This window comes from Sarcophilus harrisii, chromosome 2, assembly GCF_902635505.1.
Source record: "Sarcophilus harrisii chromosome 2, mSarHar1.11, whole genome shotgun sequence".
NCBI lineage: Eukaryota > Metazoa > Chordata > Mammalia > Dasyuromorphia > Dasyuridae > Sarcophilus > Sarcophilus harrisii.
The window spans coordinates 85,798,937-85,819,199 of record NC_045427.1 but is presented as its reverse complement, the minus strand read 5'-3'; the positions used below and the strand labels follow the sequence as shown (position 1 = coordinate 85,819,199).

At 39.6% G+C, this 20,263-nt stretch overlaps 1 protein-coding gene across 2 annotated transcripts in view; it reads right to left on the bottom strand.

The window, feature by feature from the left end:
- Positions 1-19,497, bottom strand: part of PRKCE (protein kinase C epsilon) — a 648,280-nt gene extending 628,783 nt beyond the window's left edge. Inside the window, exon 1 of one of the 2 annotated variants that reach the window (XM_031950425.1) lies at positions 18,056-19,497. In XM_031950425.1, the coding sequence (XP_031806285.1) occupies positions 18,056-18,403 (348 nt within the window). In that variant the 5' untranslated portion in view covers positions 18,404-19,497. The remainder of the gene's footprint in view (positions 1-18,055) is intronic. The other variant, XM_003758303.3, reaches the window with a different exon arrangement.
- Between the last annotated feature and the right edge of the window lie 766 nt (positions 19,498-20,263).

Here is a 20,263-nt window from a genome sequence, read left to right as displayed (position 1 = left end):
CCTAGCATAGTGCCTGACACAGAGAAAGCATTTAATAAAGACTTGTACTTAATTGCATGGAAAGTGCTTTCAAGATAGAACATACTGGGAAGATGGTGGAATAGGTCAGAAATTTCCAGGCTCTCCCACTTGCCTCCACAAACAAACAGAAAATTGCCATGAAATGAACAAAAAGAAAAAATAAAGGGGTAAAGCTGTTGTCCTCCTAAGACAACTTGAGGGGATCTCAGGAAAGATTCCAAGAGATGAGAGTTTATCGAGACAGACTTAAATATGTGGTATAAAGCATAATTTTAATAAGCCAATGAGTTAGTGTAGTGATCTCTTGGATCAAACGATACAAACCATCCAACTATGCCTATGGAAAAGCAAATTTCTTAAGCACATTATTTTTATAAAACATTCTGTAAATCTATTCCATAAAAGGTCCTAAAAACCGATGCTGTTGATGATAAATAGACACATGTAGGAAACTGAGCACTAGAAGAAGAACCAGCTGACCTGAGTTCTGAGATGTTTATATCTGGAAAAGACCTTAAAAAGACCAAAGTCTCCAACTGAATCCCCAAAATCATCTCCAGTCATCCTGATTTATATCTGGTCATTAGTCCCAGATGTTTCTGGTGCAGAAAATGAGGTTGGTGACCTTGCACAGCTCTCCCTCACTTAAAATCTAATTCACTTGCATGTCTATGGCATCAGTTTCTTGATGTCATGGTTACCTTTAAGGACAATGTCACAGTGGATAGAGCATTAGTCCAGGAGTCAAGAGGATCTGAGTTCAAATCCAGGCTCAGACACTTCCTTACTAGCTGTGTGACCCTGACGTGTCACTTAACCCCAGTTGCCTTGCAAAAAAAGAACAAAGAACAAACCACAGCAAAAGCTGTTTAACTCTCTAAAGTTTCAGTTCTTCATCTGTTAAGTATGGATAATGTTGATTGTTCTATCTACATATCAAGGTATTATCATCAAATAAAGGGGGGGGGACTTTTAAGTATAACGTGTTATATAAATGTATCACCATCATTCACTTGGACATGGACTAGCAGGCACGAATGATCATTCAATGCTGTGGAATTCCTAGACCAATCAATCAATACATTTTTAGTAGTACCTATTACATTAGAGATGCAAATATAATCAAAGAAATAAGACATGGTACAATGGAAAGAGCTCTGGGCCCAGGTTTGGATCTGTACTCTACTACTTCCTATTTATGTGGTGGTAGGCAAGTGGTTAAATCAATCTGAATCTCGGTTTTCTCATCTATCAAATGAGGAAATAATAACAATCCCTGAGAGGCAGCCAGCAGAGCAAATAGAGAACCCGCCTTGGAGTCTGGAAAATTTGAGTTTAAAACCTGTGATATATGTATTAACTCTGGGATTCTGGAAAAGTTCCTTAACCTCTCATGTCCCAGACGGTAGCACTCTAAATCTCTCAATTGCCAATTTGCATTATCAAAGGGACTTCCCAGTTTGCTTCCCCCTTACAAAAAATAATACTAACTACTTGCACAATCAACCTTCCAATGTTGTTGAGGAAAGTACATAAACTGTTATATAAATATGAGTTATATTATTTCTTCAGAGCCAAAAGTTTACTTCCCTGCAAAACCTTTTGTCTAACACACACCCCATTACCACAGAATGCCAAATCAGAATTACTAATCCATTTAAAATCTTTAAAGGGCACATGTAATACTCACATACCTCAAATTCTACCTCACCCACACATGCACACATAAACACACAAACAAGGAGAAAATGGGTTCTCCCATCTCTTCCTCTGTCTATAGGTGGGTGGGCCTGTTCACCAGCAAACAGCTTCTGAGCTGTGAGGTCCAATTGTATGAAACATCCACATTAGTCCCAAATCACATTTCAGCTGGTTCTTGATTTTAATCTCTTTTATGTTGTTCTCTGTTTCATGTGTGCATGTTATGTTCCTGGAGGTCAGGTACTATGTCTTCTCCCATTTGTTCCCCAGTGTCCAGCTGTGTTGGGGACATAAAAGGCACCCCAGGAGTACTGCCTACATTGAATTAGATTGGGTCCAGCTAACAAAGCCCCCTGCATTCTCTGTAAAACAATATAATAACTAGGTTATGATTGCTGAACACTACATAATCTCCCAGAATCCAAAGGATCTTAATCTGTGTCTTCTGAAGGTACCTAATTTCTTGCTCTAAGAGAAATAAAAACCTTAGAAGGATCTAGAATCTGGCTCTTTGGATGGGGAATAAAGAGATTTATTTTGTGGAGGAACCTTGGAGAAAAACTGCTGAGCCTGGCTCTGCTCCACAAGGTGACAGCCACATGACACCATTTTCCTGCTTGTTTCAGAATCACTGTCTTATCTGCCTTCCTCCCCCTTACCCCTTAAAATAGTTTGCCTTATGGTGTTCTGTGCATAGTCAATTCAATAAACAATGATAAACTGGGGAGGTGGAGGGAGAAGGGAATAAAAAAAGTGGAGGGAAAGAGATATTGAACTTCTACTTAGGGGTGTGGAAGGAAGAATTTCTTGGTAAAGGAGTTTTATAACTCTCACTTGCAATTTTAATCTTAATCAATCAACAATTATTTCTTAAGCCCCTACTATGTTTCAGGCAACCCACTGTGCACTATGAATGCAAAGACAAAAACAAAACAGTCCCTTCTGTCAAAGAATGTACATATGAGGTGGGAGACAATATGAACACATACACACATATACAAAATACAAGGTAATTGAGGGTGGAGATAAACAAAGCTGGCGGTAAGGAAATCTAGATGATGGTAGAAACTAAGACTGATGAGAAATCCAAGTAGACCCTCAGCTAGAAATACTGGAAATCAGACTTCCAAACTTAGCCTTCCATCTAATATGTCAATCAATTCTAAGACCTCAGTTTCTCTGTCTGTAAACTGTAGATAAAAATACTTTCTCAAACATGTCTTCTCCCTACTGCTAACCAGTCATTGCTTAAATGCATAAAATAGTTGACCTTTTCATAAAATTTTTCATTCTACTATCTCATTTCATACCTACAGCCATCTGTTGACAGAAAGACAGAACAAGCTTTTCAGGGGAAAGTACACTAGATTTATAAGTATGAAGACCTCTATTAGAACCTGAACTTTCTTACTTGGTACCTGAATCACCCTAACCAAAGCATTTCATCAGAATCTGTTTCCTCCTCTGTAAAATGGGGATGAAATTATGTGAGTGAAGCCCTTCCAGAAGCATTAAATTATAAATCATTGTTATTATTTTCCTCACTTTAGAAATAAAGACACTGAATTTTCACCTTTTGTTTTTTCTTTCTAGTGGTTTTTTCCCCTTTTGGTCTTATTTTTCTTGTATAACATGACAAATATGGAAATATGTTTAAAAAGATTGCATATGATTAATATCAGATTGCTTATTATCTTGGGGAGGGGGGAAGGTAAAGAAGGGAAGGAGAAAAATTTGGAACATAAGGTTTTGCAAAGGTGAATGCTGTAAATTATCTTTACATGTAGTTGGAAAATAAAATGCTATCAACTAAATAAATAAATAAAGGCACTGAGACTCAGAAAAGGTTAAATAATTTGTTGGAGGTCACATAACTGTTAGTTAAGGATAAAGCTGGGTTGGTGATAAATAAACAAATGAACAATGTTGGTCCCTAATAAATATAAATTGGCCCATAATGCCTTATTTTTAAAAAGCAGCAGAGAACAAATTAGAACTTTGCCTATGCAAGAAGGAGAAATATTCAGAATTCTAAAACCCAGCCCTTATATTTTTCAGTGTTTCTTTCCTCCTCTTAACACGCACTTACATTTTATATGCACAAAATTAAACTGGCTCTTAATCAATAAAGTTCACTTCCAGACCAAATAGGAAATAAACATCTTGGGAGTTGTCGATATCTGATTCTGCCCAATCAAGGGAATATATGATATTCAATTCAATAAACATTTATTAAGAACCTACTTTGCAGCTAGGTGGTACAATGTATACAGTGTTGGCCCTGAAATCAGGAGAACCTAAATTCAAATTTCACCTCAGATACTTACTTAGCTAGATGATCTTGGGCAAATCACTTAATCCTATTTGCCTCAGTTTCCTTATCTGCAAAATGAACTGGAGAAAAGAATTGAAAATCAATCCAATATCTTTGCCAAGCAAACTCCAAATGGGGTCATGGAGGGTCAAGCACAATTGAAATGACTCAACAATAAACACTACCATGTGCCAGTCCTTTGCTAAGCCCTGGGGACACAAAAACAGGCAAAAGATAATCTCAGAACACAAAAAGCTTACAATCTGATCCGGGGGGAGACAACATGCAAAAAATATAATATGTGTATGTGTACACGTGCACACACACATTTGTAAATATATGTATACACAAACCTCTGCTCATTTCATTTTCCTCATCTGTAAAATGGGGATCAAATGAAATAATAATTTGTGAAGATTAAATGAGATCATTGTAAATCTCTTAGCAAGTGCCTGTCACATAGTAAGTACTATATAAATTGTAGTCATTAAAGTAAAGTATGGAGATGGATAGAATGTTTGTCTTGGAGGGAAAAAAAAATCCCTGGGTTCAAATGTTGCTTCTGACATTTTCTTGTTACAGGACCTTGAGTAAACCATTTAATCTCAGTGTGCCTCAGGCAACTCCCTAGGATTTATCTATGAAGTCACAGGCTATATCAGTTGGTAGAGAAGGTTCTCACACACATTGTTTCCTACTATGATATTATTAGCAAAGATAATAATAGCACTTATATAACACTTTCAGGTTTGCAAAGTGGCTCACATATTGGTGGGGGATAAACAGATTGTGTCTTTAAGAAGCTTACAACATTTTGGTTGCAAAAACAGTCAATAAGTTTAAACAAATAAGAAAAAAACTGTTCTAAATAATGATAGGTGCTACAAAATCCTTTCTCTGGACATGGCCAGGACCCTAGGCATATATCTTAACAGTTCTCAGTTCTCCCAAGCAATAACTATCTAATATTTAGCAGTCAAGAGTTCTCCATTCCTTTGAAGAAATCACAGATCTGAAAAACAACAACAAAAAAAGTCTTATCTTTCCTACTAGGCAGTAAGCTCCTCCAGAGCAAGAATCAGTCTTATCTTTTTTATTTCCATATCTCCTTTACAGTTTAAGAAATATGTTTTGTTATGTATAATCCATATCAAATTGTGGCCTTCTGGGGGAGAAGGATGGGAGAGGAGAAAATTTGGAACTCACTTTTTAAAAAATGATTGTTAAAAAACAATTTGACATGAAATTTCAAAATATTTAACAAAATAAAATTAATTTTTATAATTCAATTTTGTTTGTTAAATTTTAAGTTCAGTACACATACTTTTTTAATGGGAGATATTCTAATGGGAGTTTATAGAAGGGAGAAGCACAGTTCAGCCTGGGAAAGCTTCACAGAGAAGGAAAGATTAGCATTAGGTTTAAGAGTAAATTTTATAAAAGAAGAAAGCAGAATGGCATCCTAGGTACTGGGAATAGTCTAAGCAAAATTCCTGAGGTAGGAAAGTTTAAGTACAAGACAACTTTGGGACTATTAAAGAAAGCAACCTGCTGGGGACAAGTAGGATGATAAGGCTCTAAAACAGAGGTAAGGAGCCATTTTTTTCTGCCAAAAGCCACTTGGATGTTTATAACATTGTTCAGGGGCCATACAAAATTATCAACTTAGAGAACTTGTACCTAGCTTTTAGCTCATCATTCCCTGCAGTTGCCTTGGCAGGGCCAGACTAAATAATTTCAAGGGCTTATGCTGGACGATCCCCACTCCTGCTCTAAAGGTTGGCAAGAATCAGATTCTGGAGGGCTCAGGATGCCAGGTTAAGAAGTTTGGATTTTATCCTCAGAGTGGCAAGCAATATATCAGGTCTTTGAGGCAGGTGATGCGATGAAAATTGTGTTTAGTGTTATTATCCCTATATGAACTTCCCCTCTAATCAAAAAGCAGCAAGAAGCTCAGCATGTGTTGGAGGAAAACAAATGAAAAGCCACAAGAATGAGCAAAAAATGGCATCTCTATATAGTAAGTCCTCAATTACCTAAAACTTAAATAACATACACCTTTTTTAAAATGAAAAAAATTTCTAAACCAACTCAATAAATATCAGGGAGTAAGTAAACAATGATCTGAGATGGGAGTGGAGGTGGGACACCTTCAGTGAAAGCAGCTACTACATGTCCTTCTGAGGAAAGCTCAGGGAGAATTTAATATATATGTAGAGTAGGTGATCACTTAGATGGGGTGATTTCAGGAGCTCTGCCATCTAACATACTATTCTAAATGGAACATTTCCATGTATCCTCAAAATTGATGCTGCCTTTCAAGGGTATAAAAGGAAATGGTCTAGCTGTAGAGTTAGGGGACACTGGGGGCCTTCCTCTTGGCTCTTGTGAACCCGAGTGAGACATTGAACTTCTCTGGATCTTCAGTTTCCCTATCTATAAAATGATGGGCTTGAACTAGTTGACCTGTAAGGTCTCCCAACTCTAAATCTCTGATTAGCATACTCTATGAGCTTTGCATTATAAGTTTGCAGATTTAATTTATACACCCTTCTCTCTCCAGTTATAGGAATTCCTGCTAGATACATAGTCATTATACCTCCCCCAAGCATAGATAGGCTGTAAAATTAGTTAATAAATATTAAATATTCACACGCCTACTATGTGCCAGGTCTGATCAGTCACAGTGGGATACATTACACATCAACTCTAAAATAGTGATTTCATTTTGGTCCTCTTTGAGAATGAAATACAACTACCCAAGCCATAAGCCAGACATGGGATACAAACAAGAGAAAAGACAGTTCCTACTGTCAAGAAAAAGTAAAAGTTTGGGGACAGGATCTGTGCAAATGTGGCCAAATAATTCTGTCTACTTGGCATATAGTAGGAGTAATGAATCCTTTAAAATAAACTGAATTTAATAATACTGCACTCAGCTTGGGTGTATTTTAACACAACAAGTGTTTTGTGGTTTGAAAGTCATTTATTCACTCAATTACCCAAAGAATATATTGAAAATCCATGAGGTGTCCAGAAAGATGCAAAAAGAGAAGACAAAGTCTGTGTCTTAAAGGAACTTAACATATGGAGAGGAACACATATACACATATGCATACATATAGACATATACACATATATACATAAATATTCAGATATACCTATATATATATTCATAATGCATGCATGCATATGTACCTGCATGGTTAAGAACACCAACTATTAACATGGTACAAGATAGTCTTCCTAAATTAAATGATTTTTCTAAAGATGTACAATTAGTCAGTGCCAGATTCGAACCTCCTGACTCATTTGTGAAGGAAAAAAAATCCCTGTACTAGGAATCAAGAGATGGGAGACCTAGCCTTACCTCTGATACTATGTTGGTTTCTCAAGACATATAGATCATTGCAATAGAAGGCTTGGAAAGGCAGCAAGTGAAGAGTGTGCTGAACTTAACACCAGGAAACCTGGCTTTTAATTTTACCTAAAACATTGACTAGTTGCATAACTATAAGCCAAGTCAAGTGACTCTGAAAAACCTCAGTTTCTTCATCTACAAAATTAAAATGATTTCACACTACCTGCATCTTACTGATTTGTTGTGAGGAAAATGTTATAAAAATAACATAAGATTTTTATAAAGCTATGGAAAAACTTACATGAACTGATGCTGAGTGAAATGAGCAGAACCAGGAAATCATTATACACTTCAACAATACTGTATGAGGATGTATTCTGATGGAAGTGGATATCTTCAACAAAGAGAAGATCTAATTCAGTTCCAATTGATCAATGATGGACAGAATCAGCTACACCCAGAGAAGGAACACTGGAAAATGAATATGAACTGTTTGCATTTTTGTTTTTCTTTCCAGGTTATTTTTACCTTCTGAATCCAATTCTTCTTGTGCAACAAGAGAAATGTATGGTTCTGCACACATGTATTGTATATAGGATATACTATAATATATTTAACATGTATAAGATTGCCTGCCATCTAGGGGAGGGAGTGGAGGGAGGGAAGGGAAAAGTCAGAACAGAAGTGAGTGCAAGGGATAATGTTGTAAAAAATTACCCATGCATATGTTCTGTCAATTAAAAGTTATAAAAAAGAAAAAATATATTTTTATAGAGCTAGGGCAAATTTTAGGAATTATCTAAACTAAGAATTCTTAATCAATTTGTGCATGGACCCTTTTGTGAGTTAAATCCATGGAAAGCCCCTTTCTCAGAATAATGTTTTTAAAATGCATAAAATAAAATATATAGGATTGCAAAGAAAATCAATTATATAAAATATAGTTGTCACAATATATTTTTAAAAATCGAGCTTCTGGACCATATATCCCTGACCTATGCCATCCCTATTCCTTTAAGAGATGAGAAAACTGAAGCCAAGGGAAGTAAGCTACTTTCCCAAAGTCACAAAAGTAAGTAACAAGATCAGGATTCTTGTACTGCAGATCCAGTCAGTGACCTTAGATAAGTCATAATCTTTATCTGGATTTCCATTTCCTTATTTGCAAAATTAGAGAAGTATGCTAGATTCCTCTAGATGCTTTCTAAGATCTAAGAATCATTTTATGATTCTATTGCAATGAGCAAAATGGTCTCATGATTCCATCTCTGATGGGGATAATGAGGGAGAGTTTACCTTCATTCATTCTTTATTCACTCAACACACCTTTATTTATTAAGTACCTACTATGTGATTAATATGAGCGAAATGCAAGGGAAGATAAAAGATGAATGAGGCATTTCCTCTAATCTCAAGAGAATAGAGAAGATAGAGACTTAAATAACAATGACTAGAGAGCCAGCTTAAAACTAGGAAGACCTGGGTTCAAGGTTGCCTTTTAAGACATACTGACTGTATGATCCTAGCAAATCTCAACTCTCAGAGCTCCAGGCAAACTCTGGATGGCTATCAGCTGCAGAGAAGATGCCTAACTCAGTAGATAAGAGCTTCTTCAGCTAGACTTCCATTCCCTATTGTAATCTTCTGCTCAGTCTCCAATCTTTCTGCCTTCAGGCAGTTATGATCTGTGATAACTAAAGTCAGCTTTGTGACATACCCAAATAATTCATCTTCCTTAACACATTATATCAAGAACCTTTGATTTTATTAGTAGAAGAACACCATATAAAAAGCAAACCCATCTGGTTGGTTGGTTATTGTTATCTTTCATTTTCAAAGAGGACCAAAATGAATTACTATGTTGCAGTGTATCTGCCTGTGACTAATCAGACCAATGCAAACTCAGAATGCTCTGCCACAGGTCAGACACAAATAATCCCTGAGAACATTTGGGATGGATTCTCTCACTTTACACATCTCATTTTAGTTCTGAACGAATTCAATTCTCCTTTGCTCAAAGAGCACAGCACCTTCTCTGATGAGAAGACACCATATTGGGCAGCCCTATGCCAGTGTCTCCCATGTCATGCAATCAATTCTAAAGTTTTTTTGTTTTTTTTTTTAAGAGAGCTCTTGAGAGTGTTCTTCTATCACTTTTTCTGACTACCTAGTGAGTGCTTACCCTGTGTGATAGCTTGGGTCACACAACTAGGGAATGACAGAGATAGAAATTTACCCCAAATCTCCCTGCCTCCCAGCCCAGCATTCTAATCCCTCCATCATGCAGCTAGCTTCTCCTCTCCTATAATAACTCTTTACAAATCCACCATCCAAGAATGCTTGAAGCTGATTTGGTTTACAGCCTATAATACCTCTTGGGCTAATGAGTACCGTAAGTCTCCTCCCTATTTATTGTGTAAAGTAAGATGATCTTTTATTAGCTCTGAAACAACTTCTCCCAGCCCTGGGATCTAGTTGATATCCTGCACATCTCCAAACCTTCCTGAGTTTCTAAACATCATTTGATACCTGATCCTAAGAGTAGAACTTTCATTTGTATAAGTTGGTGAGCTGTAATCTAAGTGTTTTATTATTGTTCTCTCGGCACAACACAGACTTTTTGGGGGGCTACTTCATCTGGTTACAACCAGAAACTTGAACACCAAACAGGTACCACCTGATTATTAGCATTATAATAGACTATAATTATATAACAAGCCTATTTTGTGTGTGTGTGTGTGTGTGTGTGTGTGTACGCACACACACCCCTAAGGAATTCTGCACAAAAACATATAAGATGTTCCCACAAGCAATATTTTATTTATATAAAATATTCGAAGCCTGATCTAGAAGTTGTATATAGGTAAGACCCTAGAAAATTTTATCTGCCCAAAGTTAGATGAACTTATTTAGATTAGATGCTGAAATATCAAGTGCTTCTCCCACCAAAAAAACCCACCTTTTTTAGTTTTTGCTGCTGCCAAAACAGTTATAGCTAAGTAATATGATGAGCTATTAGATTATTTGTAATTATTGCCTTATTATAGTTGCAATGAAATGATAAACTGCAAGGGCAATGACTATATAATTTTTTTTTCTTGCACCCCATAGCACCTAGCATGGTCCTACATACACAAGAGGTGCTCAATTCAGAAGTGAAATTGGAAGAATCAGGGAGAATTTCTGGTATGAAGAGTCTCTGCACAAATCAGTCTGTAACTTGACAGATAAATCCTAGAGAAGTGCCTGAAATGCAAAGGGGATAAGTGATTTGTCTTGGACCACACAGTCACAAAGATCCAACCAAACAAACAGGCAATCAACTAGAATTTATTTAGGTCCTTTATGTTCCAGTCACCTGGGCTACAAATACAAAAGTGAGAAGGCTTCTGCCTTCAAAGGGCTTATATCTAATGTAGGTGGGATACAAATAAATTCACAGCTAAGTTGATTCCGATTTTTGTGAACTTAAAGAGGGCAAAAACAGGAGTTTAGGGGCTCATTACACTATGCATCTGATGCTCTCAGTCTGGTTTCAATTTTATAGAATAAGATGAACCCACTCCAGCTACCCTCTGGTCCCCACCTTTCCAGTCTCTTTTGTGTGTTGTTTCCCCTCATTAGATTACAAAGTCTTTGAGGGAGGGGACTGTTTTTCTTCTTATTAACAGTTTCTCTAGGACTTAACTCAATGCGTGGCACATAGTAGGCACTTAATAAATGTTTAATGCATTGAGCTCAAATATCTTCAGGATCAGGTAAAATCCTAAGGAGAAAACTTTTGAGCTGAGTCTAGAAGGCAAGTCCCGAGAGGTTTCAAAAGGCAGAAGTGACTGGGGAGTACACTGCGGCCATGAGAAAGAAGCATTAGAAGCCAGAGCTGTACCAAGCTCTTCCTGATGCCAAATCCAAAATTCTGTCCACTAAACCAGAAGCCTCTGTTCTGGATACACCTGTTAACAAATGCTGGGAGGATGTGAGACAGTGGAAGGAATACATGTCAATCTTTAACATGATTTCTTGGGATCAGCACATATTCTTTGACTCCAACATTCTCACTGTCAAATTGTATTTAGAAATGTACAACCTCCTGGGAGAGCTAATATTCTATATTATAGATATTATAGATATAACATAGGAATAGCTTTTTTCATAAGGTGGCATATGAGTAAACATTATGGTAAGTGGCAAAGATGCCATGGGAATTCAGGAAGGGTGGGAAAGCTAAAGAAATCTGACCTAATTGAGAGTGGAAGGGGATTATATCTCAAACATGCCTCACCCATTTAAATTCATCCAGGCCCCTTGATTCTACCAAGAATTCTCTTTACTATCAAGTACACCCTGATTCTCACAACTGTCCTGCCACACATATATACCATCATTACCACTCGTAGGATCTCAAGCTTTTCACCTCTTGCTTTGGGATTGAATATCAACTAATCTCCAGTGATCCAAGAGAATTCCAACAGACTTAGGATAGAAAATGCCATCTGTATCCAGAGAGAGAACTGTGGAGACTGAATGCAAGTGAAGCTTTTGTAATTTCACCTTTTATTTTATTTGTTTGCTTTTTCTTTCTCATGGTTTTTCCCTTTTGTCCTGATTTTTCTTTCACAATATGACTGATAGGGAAATATGTTTAAAATGATTGTATATGTATAAACTATATTAGATTGCTTACTGTTTTGGGGAGGGGAGAGGCAAAGGAGGGAAAATCTGAAACTCAAAATCGCACAAAAATAAATATTGAAAACTAACTTTACATGTAATTGGAAAAATAAAATACTTTTGAGGGGAAAAAAATCAACATAACTGATACTGTAAAGAGCATAACAATTTCTTTCATATAGAATCCCACTGATTCTGATTTGGAAGCTCTGTAGACCAAGCTAAATAACATGAGGGACTGCTAGATTATTTATAATTATTCTCTTATTACAGTTACATGAAATGATAAACTCCGCAAGGGCAGAGACTGCATCATTTTTCTCTTAAAATCCCTAACATCTAGCATGATCCTGGGCACACAACAGGTGCTTGACTCAGAAGTGAAATTGAAAGGATCAGGGAAGAACTCCCAATATAAAGTCTTTCCACAAATCGGTCTATGACTTGACAGATAAGTCCTTGAGAGTTGCCTGAAGCACAAAGGGGCTAAATGATCTGCCAACTCTCACCATAATGCTTTAATCATCCATGTCATCCCCAATCCTCTAGTGTCCTGATCCCACTCTGACCCTACCTACCAGGTTCTTTGGCCCCTGTTCTATTGTAAAAAACAAAACAAAACAAAACAAAAAACAAAAACAAAACAAAACAAAAAAATCTGTCCTTTATTTTAGACTTAAACCTTGCCCCACAGGAAAGTGACTACATATATGATTTATATTTAGTTTTTTATATACCTATTACTTCCCCATAATAGAATTTAACTCTTTTAGGACAGAAGCTATCTTGGCTTTGGCTTTGTAACTCATATCTAACACAGTACCTAGCAAACACAAGGCACTTTTATTAATTCTTATCCACTGACATAAAGTAAGTCCTTAATAAAGACTTGCTGATGTTAACTAGAGAAGGTTTCATGGAGAAAGCAGTGAATGAATCTAGAGCCTCTTACTTCTAAAGGAAGGACACTTTTCACTTAGTTTCCCCTCATTTTATCAGGTGTGACTGAAACACCCATAAAACAAGAAGGGTTTTATGAAGCACCAAGGAAACACTTCTCCAATTGCTCCTTAAAATTCATTTCTATTCAATTATGTAGTGTGCAGTATAGGTGCCCAGCCCTGGACAAGAAACAAGAAGAGAGAGCCAAGTTCTGAAAGAGAGCAAATGAGTAGGTGTCTAAAGGTGTGGTACAGATCGTGAGCACTATAGAACTACTGAATAGTTGATAGAAATACTGAATAGTTCAGAAAAGTTTTACAGAGGAAAAGAAACCTCAATCCCAAAGCATTCCAGCCAAGAGACATAGTAAGGAAAAAGGCACAGAGGTATGCATATATGCATATATCTGAGGCAGAAAGACTTGAGTTCAAATTTAACCTCAGATACTTAATAGCTATGTGAATATCAAATGAAATAACATTTGTAAAGCACTTAACATAATGCCTGGTTTATAGTAGGTACTTAATAGAGACTTGTTTCTTTCCTGTTTCAAGACTTCTAATATACCTCCCAGCTCTAACTTACAGTGATTGTGAGTGTGGTGGAAAGGAAAAGCCCCATCAAAGCTTTTTTGAAATGTTAGAATTCACTGGGAAAGACTTCAGAATGACAGTGTGAGGTCAGATAATATGGACAGAAGAAAAGAGGAAACAAAAATCAAGTTGAGGGTACTGGATTTCAACCGAAGAGAACAAGTTTTTAATGATAAAAGGTACCAATGCGTGATTACTATAGATACATGAGGTTTCTGGTTTACCTAAATATGATATTAGTGGTATTGTTCTAATTAGGCTTTCCATGAATGTAAATACTAGTGGGGATATTTGCAGACTGTAGAAAGGAATGAATGGAGCCTAATTAGTCTAATGCTCTGAAAAGAAAGCATCTAATTCTAAAAGAAAAAAAGTTTAGACTTAAAGGAGACCCATGTTCAAATGTCACCTCTGATATAATATTGACTGAATGACCATAATTCATCCTTTCAATCCCACCAAGGAAACTTTTTTTAAGACTATAAATTGTAATTATCAATCTGTATTGGTAGAGGGGGTTTCCCACTGGTAGTTCTGTGCACTGATTAAATGAAGTGTTTGAACAAAAATAAAAATTAAACCCACAGCAAACACAAGGTTACCTTAGTGGAAAGGAGAGTGTTCTATTCCCCTTGCTCACTAAAGACTTGAGATAAAGTAAATGTTAAGCAGTAATGGGCAAAATGTCCCCTCCCAAGTCCTATTCTGACACTAAGGAGCTATATGATTTAGATTATTTAATCTCTCTTATCTGCAAAATGAAAGAACTGGATTAGATGTCCTTTAAGCTCTAAAATAGGACTGAGCCTGAGTCAGAGAGAACTGAGTTCAAATGCAACTTCAATCATTTATTAGTAATGTGACCTGAACAAATCAACAAATCACAGAGTTGTTGTAAGGATAAAATGAGATAATATTTATAAAAGCACTTGCCATAGTGCCTGGCACACAGCATTTTATAAATGCTTGTAATCTTCCATTCCCTCTTTACCTAGGATCTTTTAGGCCTCTCTATTGAAAATGGACTTTTCAGTCACTCCTGATCATCAAAGCAAGTGGCCTGGATCCCTGGATATTTTCTAATGTCCTTTCCCTTTGGGACTATTACTCGGCTATCTTAGGAGACATTACCTAGTAGGGTTACAATTAACCCCATTGCTTCATGTAATTGCCACCTTTGTCTGTGCCCCCCATTTTTACAAAGGAGAATCATTTGGAAGTAGCACCCTTTTTAATAAGACCCACAATCAAGGAACATAGATTAGGACACTAAAAAGAACAATGAGCTAGGAACCAGGGGACCTGGGTTCTCGTTTTAGCTTTGTCATTGGCTCATCTGATGATTACAGCAAATCACAACTTCTCTATCCTTCTGTTAAATGGGATATAACACTTGCATTACATAGCTCCTGCATTACATAGCATTACATAGAGTCAGTCAACTAGCATTTATTAAACATTTACTATGTTCCAGGAACTATGCTAAGTGTTAGGAATGCAAAAATGGAGGGAGGGATTGCTCCTACCTTCAAGAATGTCACATTCTAATTAGGGAGTCAACATGAAAATAACTAGGGACATAAATGATATCCACAGAATAAATAAGGCAGATTTACAGAGAAGAAATACTAGTAGTTGGGGAGAGGAGGAGAGATTTTGGCAGAAGGTGGGAGTTGAGTTTATACCTTAAAAGAAGCCAGAAAAACTAACAAACAGAGATGAGGAAGGGCAATAGCTAGTGGCAAAGGCATAGAGCTGAGAGGTGGTGTTATATGTGAGGATCAAAAAGTAGGCCATTTTAACTGGATTGTAGAGTCTTCAGAGGGAAGTTCAGTGTAAGAAGACTAGAAAAGTAGGAAGAGGCCAAGTTAGAAAGAGCCTTAAATGTGACACAGAAGACTTTATAATTGCCCCCAGCGTTCATTAGGAAAATCACTTTGGCAGCTGTAAGGAGGATGGATTGGAGTAGAAAGCCATTTGACAAGGAGACCAACCAGAAACCTACTACAACAGTATAGGAGAGAGGTGATGAGAGCCAGTAATAGGGTGGTTGTGTGAGAGAAGAGAGAATGATGTAGGAGAGATTGTATGAAGATTCAAATGATGAGATTTGGTGACATACTGGCTAGATGGGATGAGGGTGAGAGAAGAATTTAAGATGATCCTGAGATTGGGAGCCTGGGTGGCTGAGAAGATGGTGGTATATTCAATAGTAACAAGAAAGTTCAAAAGAGAAGGATTTGGGAGAGATGAAGAGTTATTTTCCAACAAGAGTCATAGAACTATTTTGAAAAGTACAATGGATTATATGAACCCATGCCACTATTATTAAGAGAAAAGGCATTTGTCTACAGACAATGAACTGAGAAGTCTTTGGCAGAAGGCTTCTTTCCCCTTCAATAGAAGAAATTCTGGGCCTTCCAGGGATCAAAGCTAAGGAAGCAATGTCATGAATCCTTCAACATCCCCTGCAGATCTTTAACACCATCCCCTGTCTCTTCTCATGTCTCCATCATGGACAGTTCCCAGCCAAGCCCGTTGCTGAAAACAGTCAGCAGAATAATATTGCAGATTTCCTCCCGCCACAGGTCTGAACCCATGCTTGCAGAGCACTCCTGTACAAGCAGCCATGTTTGTCTATGAGCAGTGAATGCTCTCCCTATTGTCCTGTCCATTTCATCTGCCAACATAGCAGCACTCCCTTATGAAAGAATCCCTTCTATTCTATGTAATCACAAAACACATCACCTAAAAACCATTCAAAGTTATAGATTTGGTATATTCAGAGCCTCATCCTGGAATAAAGAATCCTTTCAGTCCTCCACTTTGTACATAGAAAAATAAATGGAATTTATTTCTATTGTGTCAAGACTAAAGGCTAAATGTGAGCTTGAGAGGAATATAGAGAAGATAAAGAGAAATCTTATTGAGAACAGCCTGACTTTTCCAGATCTGTATCACTTTCCATGTTCCTAAGGTTTTTCTGGTGAATCTTGTCATCACAGTAACCATGGTTTCAGTCAGTCTACATTACACTCATGATCATAGAGAGAAAAAGCTCACACATTTTCCCCAAGTCCCAATCTGATACATATGAATAAAAATACACAGATATGGAACTAACCCTAGCTGACATTCAACTTTTGACTCCTAGGAGGTTGAATCATAAAACAGAAAAGTCTTTGTATCTAAAAATCAAAATATTACCAACCTTCCAAATTCAGGTTTTGGAAATAGCGATCTATCCCTTTGCTGCTAAGAATATATGAATGATAACCCTGGGAAATATAAATAATTCTTCATGCCTGGTTTTTTTTTTTTTTTTTTGCAAACAAGTAGAATGGTCTGAAAATACAGAAAACCATTCCTAATTTAACACTTCTCTACCAGAAACTTAACTGTGCTCGCTTCTCCCTCCTTTTTCTGAATGCCAAGGTTGAATGTATTTCAACTGATTCTACATTGACAAGCTCTCTTACCAATATTCTAATATTTTGACAATTTCACCAATCAACTAGACCTCACTCTTAGAAACAGTATCATATTGCACAGTACCTTAAAACATAAAATAGGGCAACAATGTAACTTTAACTAGAGATGCACAGAAACTCTATTACCCACAAGTGCAACCTTTTCCATTTTCCCCCAAGAGGCAATCCAAGAGACTCTGGGTAAGCTAGCATCTCTGAGTTTAAAGCAGCTTCAGCTAACGTTTCAGGGATTCTGGAGAAGAGGTGGGTGTCACAAAATAAATCGCATTTCTATCCCTAGATAACAGAAAATTAACAAACCACCGTGCAACAGAAGAAAAAAACAAACACAAAAACGAGCAGCTTTCCACTGAAAAAGCTGTACCACCCCACTCTGCGTTTATTTGAGCTCAGACAAATGAAAGCATCAAGCCGGGTACCCCCTAAAGCGGTAAGAAGGCTAGCGGAGCCACGTGCATTTTTCAGGAGCTGCCAGGAGTGAGAAGCAGCCCTCTAAGTGTCCAGAGGACCAGTACTGAGTGACCTGCCTTGGTTTTCCTCACTCTAGGGCTTCAATTCCATGAGCTGTTTTGAGTTCCCAGACGTGATCTCGGAATCAACCCAACCTGAACCAGTGGGGAGGTGGGGACCGAGGGGGAGTGGGAGGAAGAGGGAAACAGGAATAAGGAAACCTCAAGGAGTTCACTGTCTCCTATTCCCCAGGTTCAGCTTCCTCGTCCCAGGCCTCTCACTCTGCTCTCTATTAAAAATGGGGATGGGGTATCCAATGCAACTGAGACCCTCCCGTGAGACTCTAAGTTGCTTCAGGTAGTGAGTACCACCTCCACCACTCCCAGTTAAAAGACCCCTGTCGCTCCAAGGCCACACTTTTCCCAGAAAACCCCGCCCGTCCGCTGCCCCGACTCCCGCTCCGAGCGGACCCTTCCCGCCCGCCTCCCACCCCGGCTCCGGATATTCTCACCCAGTCCTCGAAGTGGCGGCTCCCGTTCTGCAGCAGCTCCTCAAACTGGATGGTGCAATTGGCGACAAAGTCGTCGTACCCTATGGGGGCATCGTGGAAGACGGCCAGTTCAATCTTGCGCCCGTTGCACACGTCGGTGACAAACTCGTCGTGCCAGGCCGGGCTGTTAGTCTTTTGCTTGGTGGCCGTCTGTCCGATGCGCGAGTCATCGACATTGAGAGCAATGTAAGGGTCCAGCAGAAATGTCTGAGGCCGGGGTCCCACCGCATGGCGCAGTGACCAGGCTGTGGGTTTCAGGCTCACGGCCTCGCAGATCTTGATCTTCAGGAGGCCATTGAAAACTACCATGGTCGAAGGCGGGCCGGTGAGGGTGAGGGGTAGGGATAGGGAGCAAAAGAGCCGGGGTCACTCAGCCCAGGAGTTCAGCGATAAATAAACAAGGGTTCTCTGAGCTGGGAGGAAGGGTTGGCCCGGCCGGGGTCTTCTTGGGGCGGGAGGGACGGGGACGCCTGGGTCCCCCCTCTCCCGCCCACCTCTCTCAGGCTTACACTCACGCACTCACACACGCCTACACCCTATCTACACCTTGTAGTGCTTTGCCCTGGCTCTGGCGATTCCCAGCGAGTGCATGTATTTCCTCGCTGGGTTTCTAACGGAAAACAGGGAGGGGGGGTAGGGATGGGGATGCGGAGAGAGCTGAGGGACGTCCGTCTTTGGATCAAACCTCTCCTCTCTCGCCCCAATACCTCTGGAAAAATGACAATAAATATATACACTATACAGACTCACTCTCACCGCACTAATGCTCCTAGTGTCTAGGACTGTTTGGGGAGGAAAGGAGGGGGGGTTCGGCAGAAGAGTGGGCGCTGCGCCCGACTCTTACCTACCTTTCAAAAACATAATCTCCGGGAAATTATTACTTTGGCTGGGGGTGGTTGGTTGTTAGGGAAATTGGGCAGGGATGGGGAAGGGGAGGAGGGATGCAATATAAAATGTAACCAGGATCCTCTTGGCAAATCCAGCTTCTGCGCCTCTAGGAGAGGAGGGGTGTGTGTGTGTGTGTGTGTGTGTGTGTGTGTGTGTGTGTGTGTGTGTGTGTAGATGAAAGGAGGGGTGTTATATATATAAAGAGAGATGCATGTCTATAGGAAATGATCCTCTTAAGAAGATAAAAAATTTAAGCTCCAAACCACACATGCACACCTCCCCTGCAAACACACACACACACACACACACACACACACACACACCTCCCACTGCTTCCTCCCAACCCCTCGTTGCCTTCTTCTTCTTGCTCTTCTTCACCCTCAGTCTGTACTCGAGAAACGCCAAAAGCCCAGAACCTTACATCCGCACAGGATTCGGGGGTCTGTTTTGCTGCTGCTGTTGCTGCTGTTGCCGCTGCTTGCTGATGCTGCTGCAGCTGCAGCTCCAGCCACCGCCGCCGCCGCCGCCGCCGCCGCCGCCGTTGGGGCTCCACCTCACACAGGCCAGGCAGGCACTAACCCAGTACTCACCAGGAGCTTGCTTGCTGGGGCTGGGGCTCCCGGAGCTTTCGGCTTTAAGCCCCACCTCCCTCCGTTCTAGCTCGGCCTCTGACACTCGCTCCCCCTAGCTCTCTCGGTCTGTCTCTAGATCTCTCTCCCTCCCTCTCTCTCTTCCAGTGAGTGTGTGTGTCTAATGCAGGAAATGCGCAAAAGACGTCAGTGTGTGTGTGTGTGTGTGTCTGTGTGTGTATGCGCGCGCCTGTGTGTGTGTGTGTGTGTGTGTGTGTGTGTGTAAATAGAAAGTTTTGCCGGTTGGGGGAGCAATACGAGAAAAGTGTGCAGAAGATAGGGAGGGAATAGGGAGAGTGGAAAAATCTTCCCTCCGTTTATGCAGGCGGGGGAAGTGGGCGGGCGGACAGAAGATCGAGTCCCGCTTGCCCCAGGGCTGGCGGGACGAGAGGAGGGGCGCTTCGGAGTTGGAGGGGGCCACTGACTTTAGATTAGATTCCTACCAGATAGCGGACTAAGCAACTGGGACGCGCTTTGGTCTCAAAGTCCCAGTTTCCCCAACTACCCGACGTCTGGGAGGAGCGATCCCGCTTTGGAAATTTCGGGAGACCGTATCTCCTTCGCTTTCCACCTCTTTCCAGGTTCGGGGAGATAATAATTCGGCACGTCTGGTCAAAGGAATGGGGGTGAAGAGTGTTACTCCCTCCCTAGG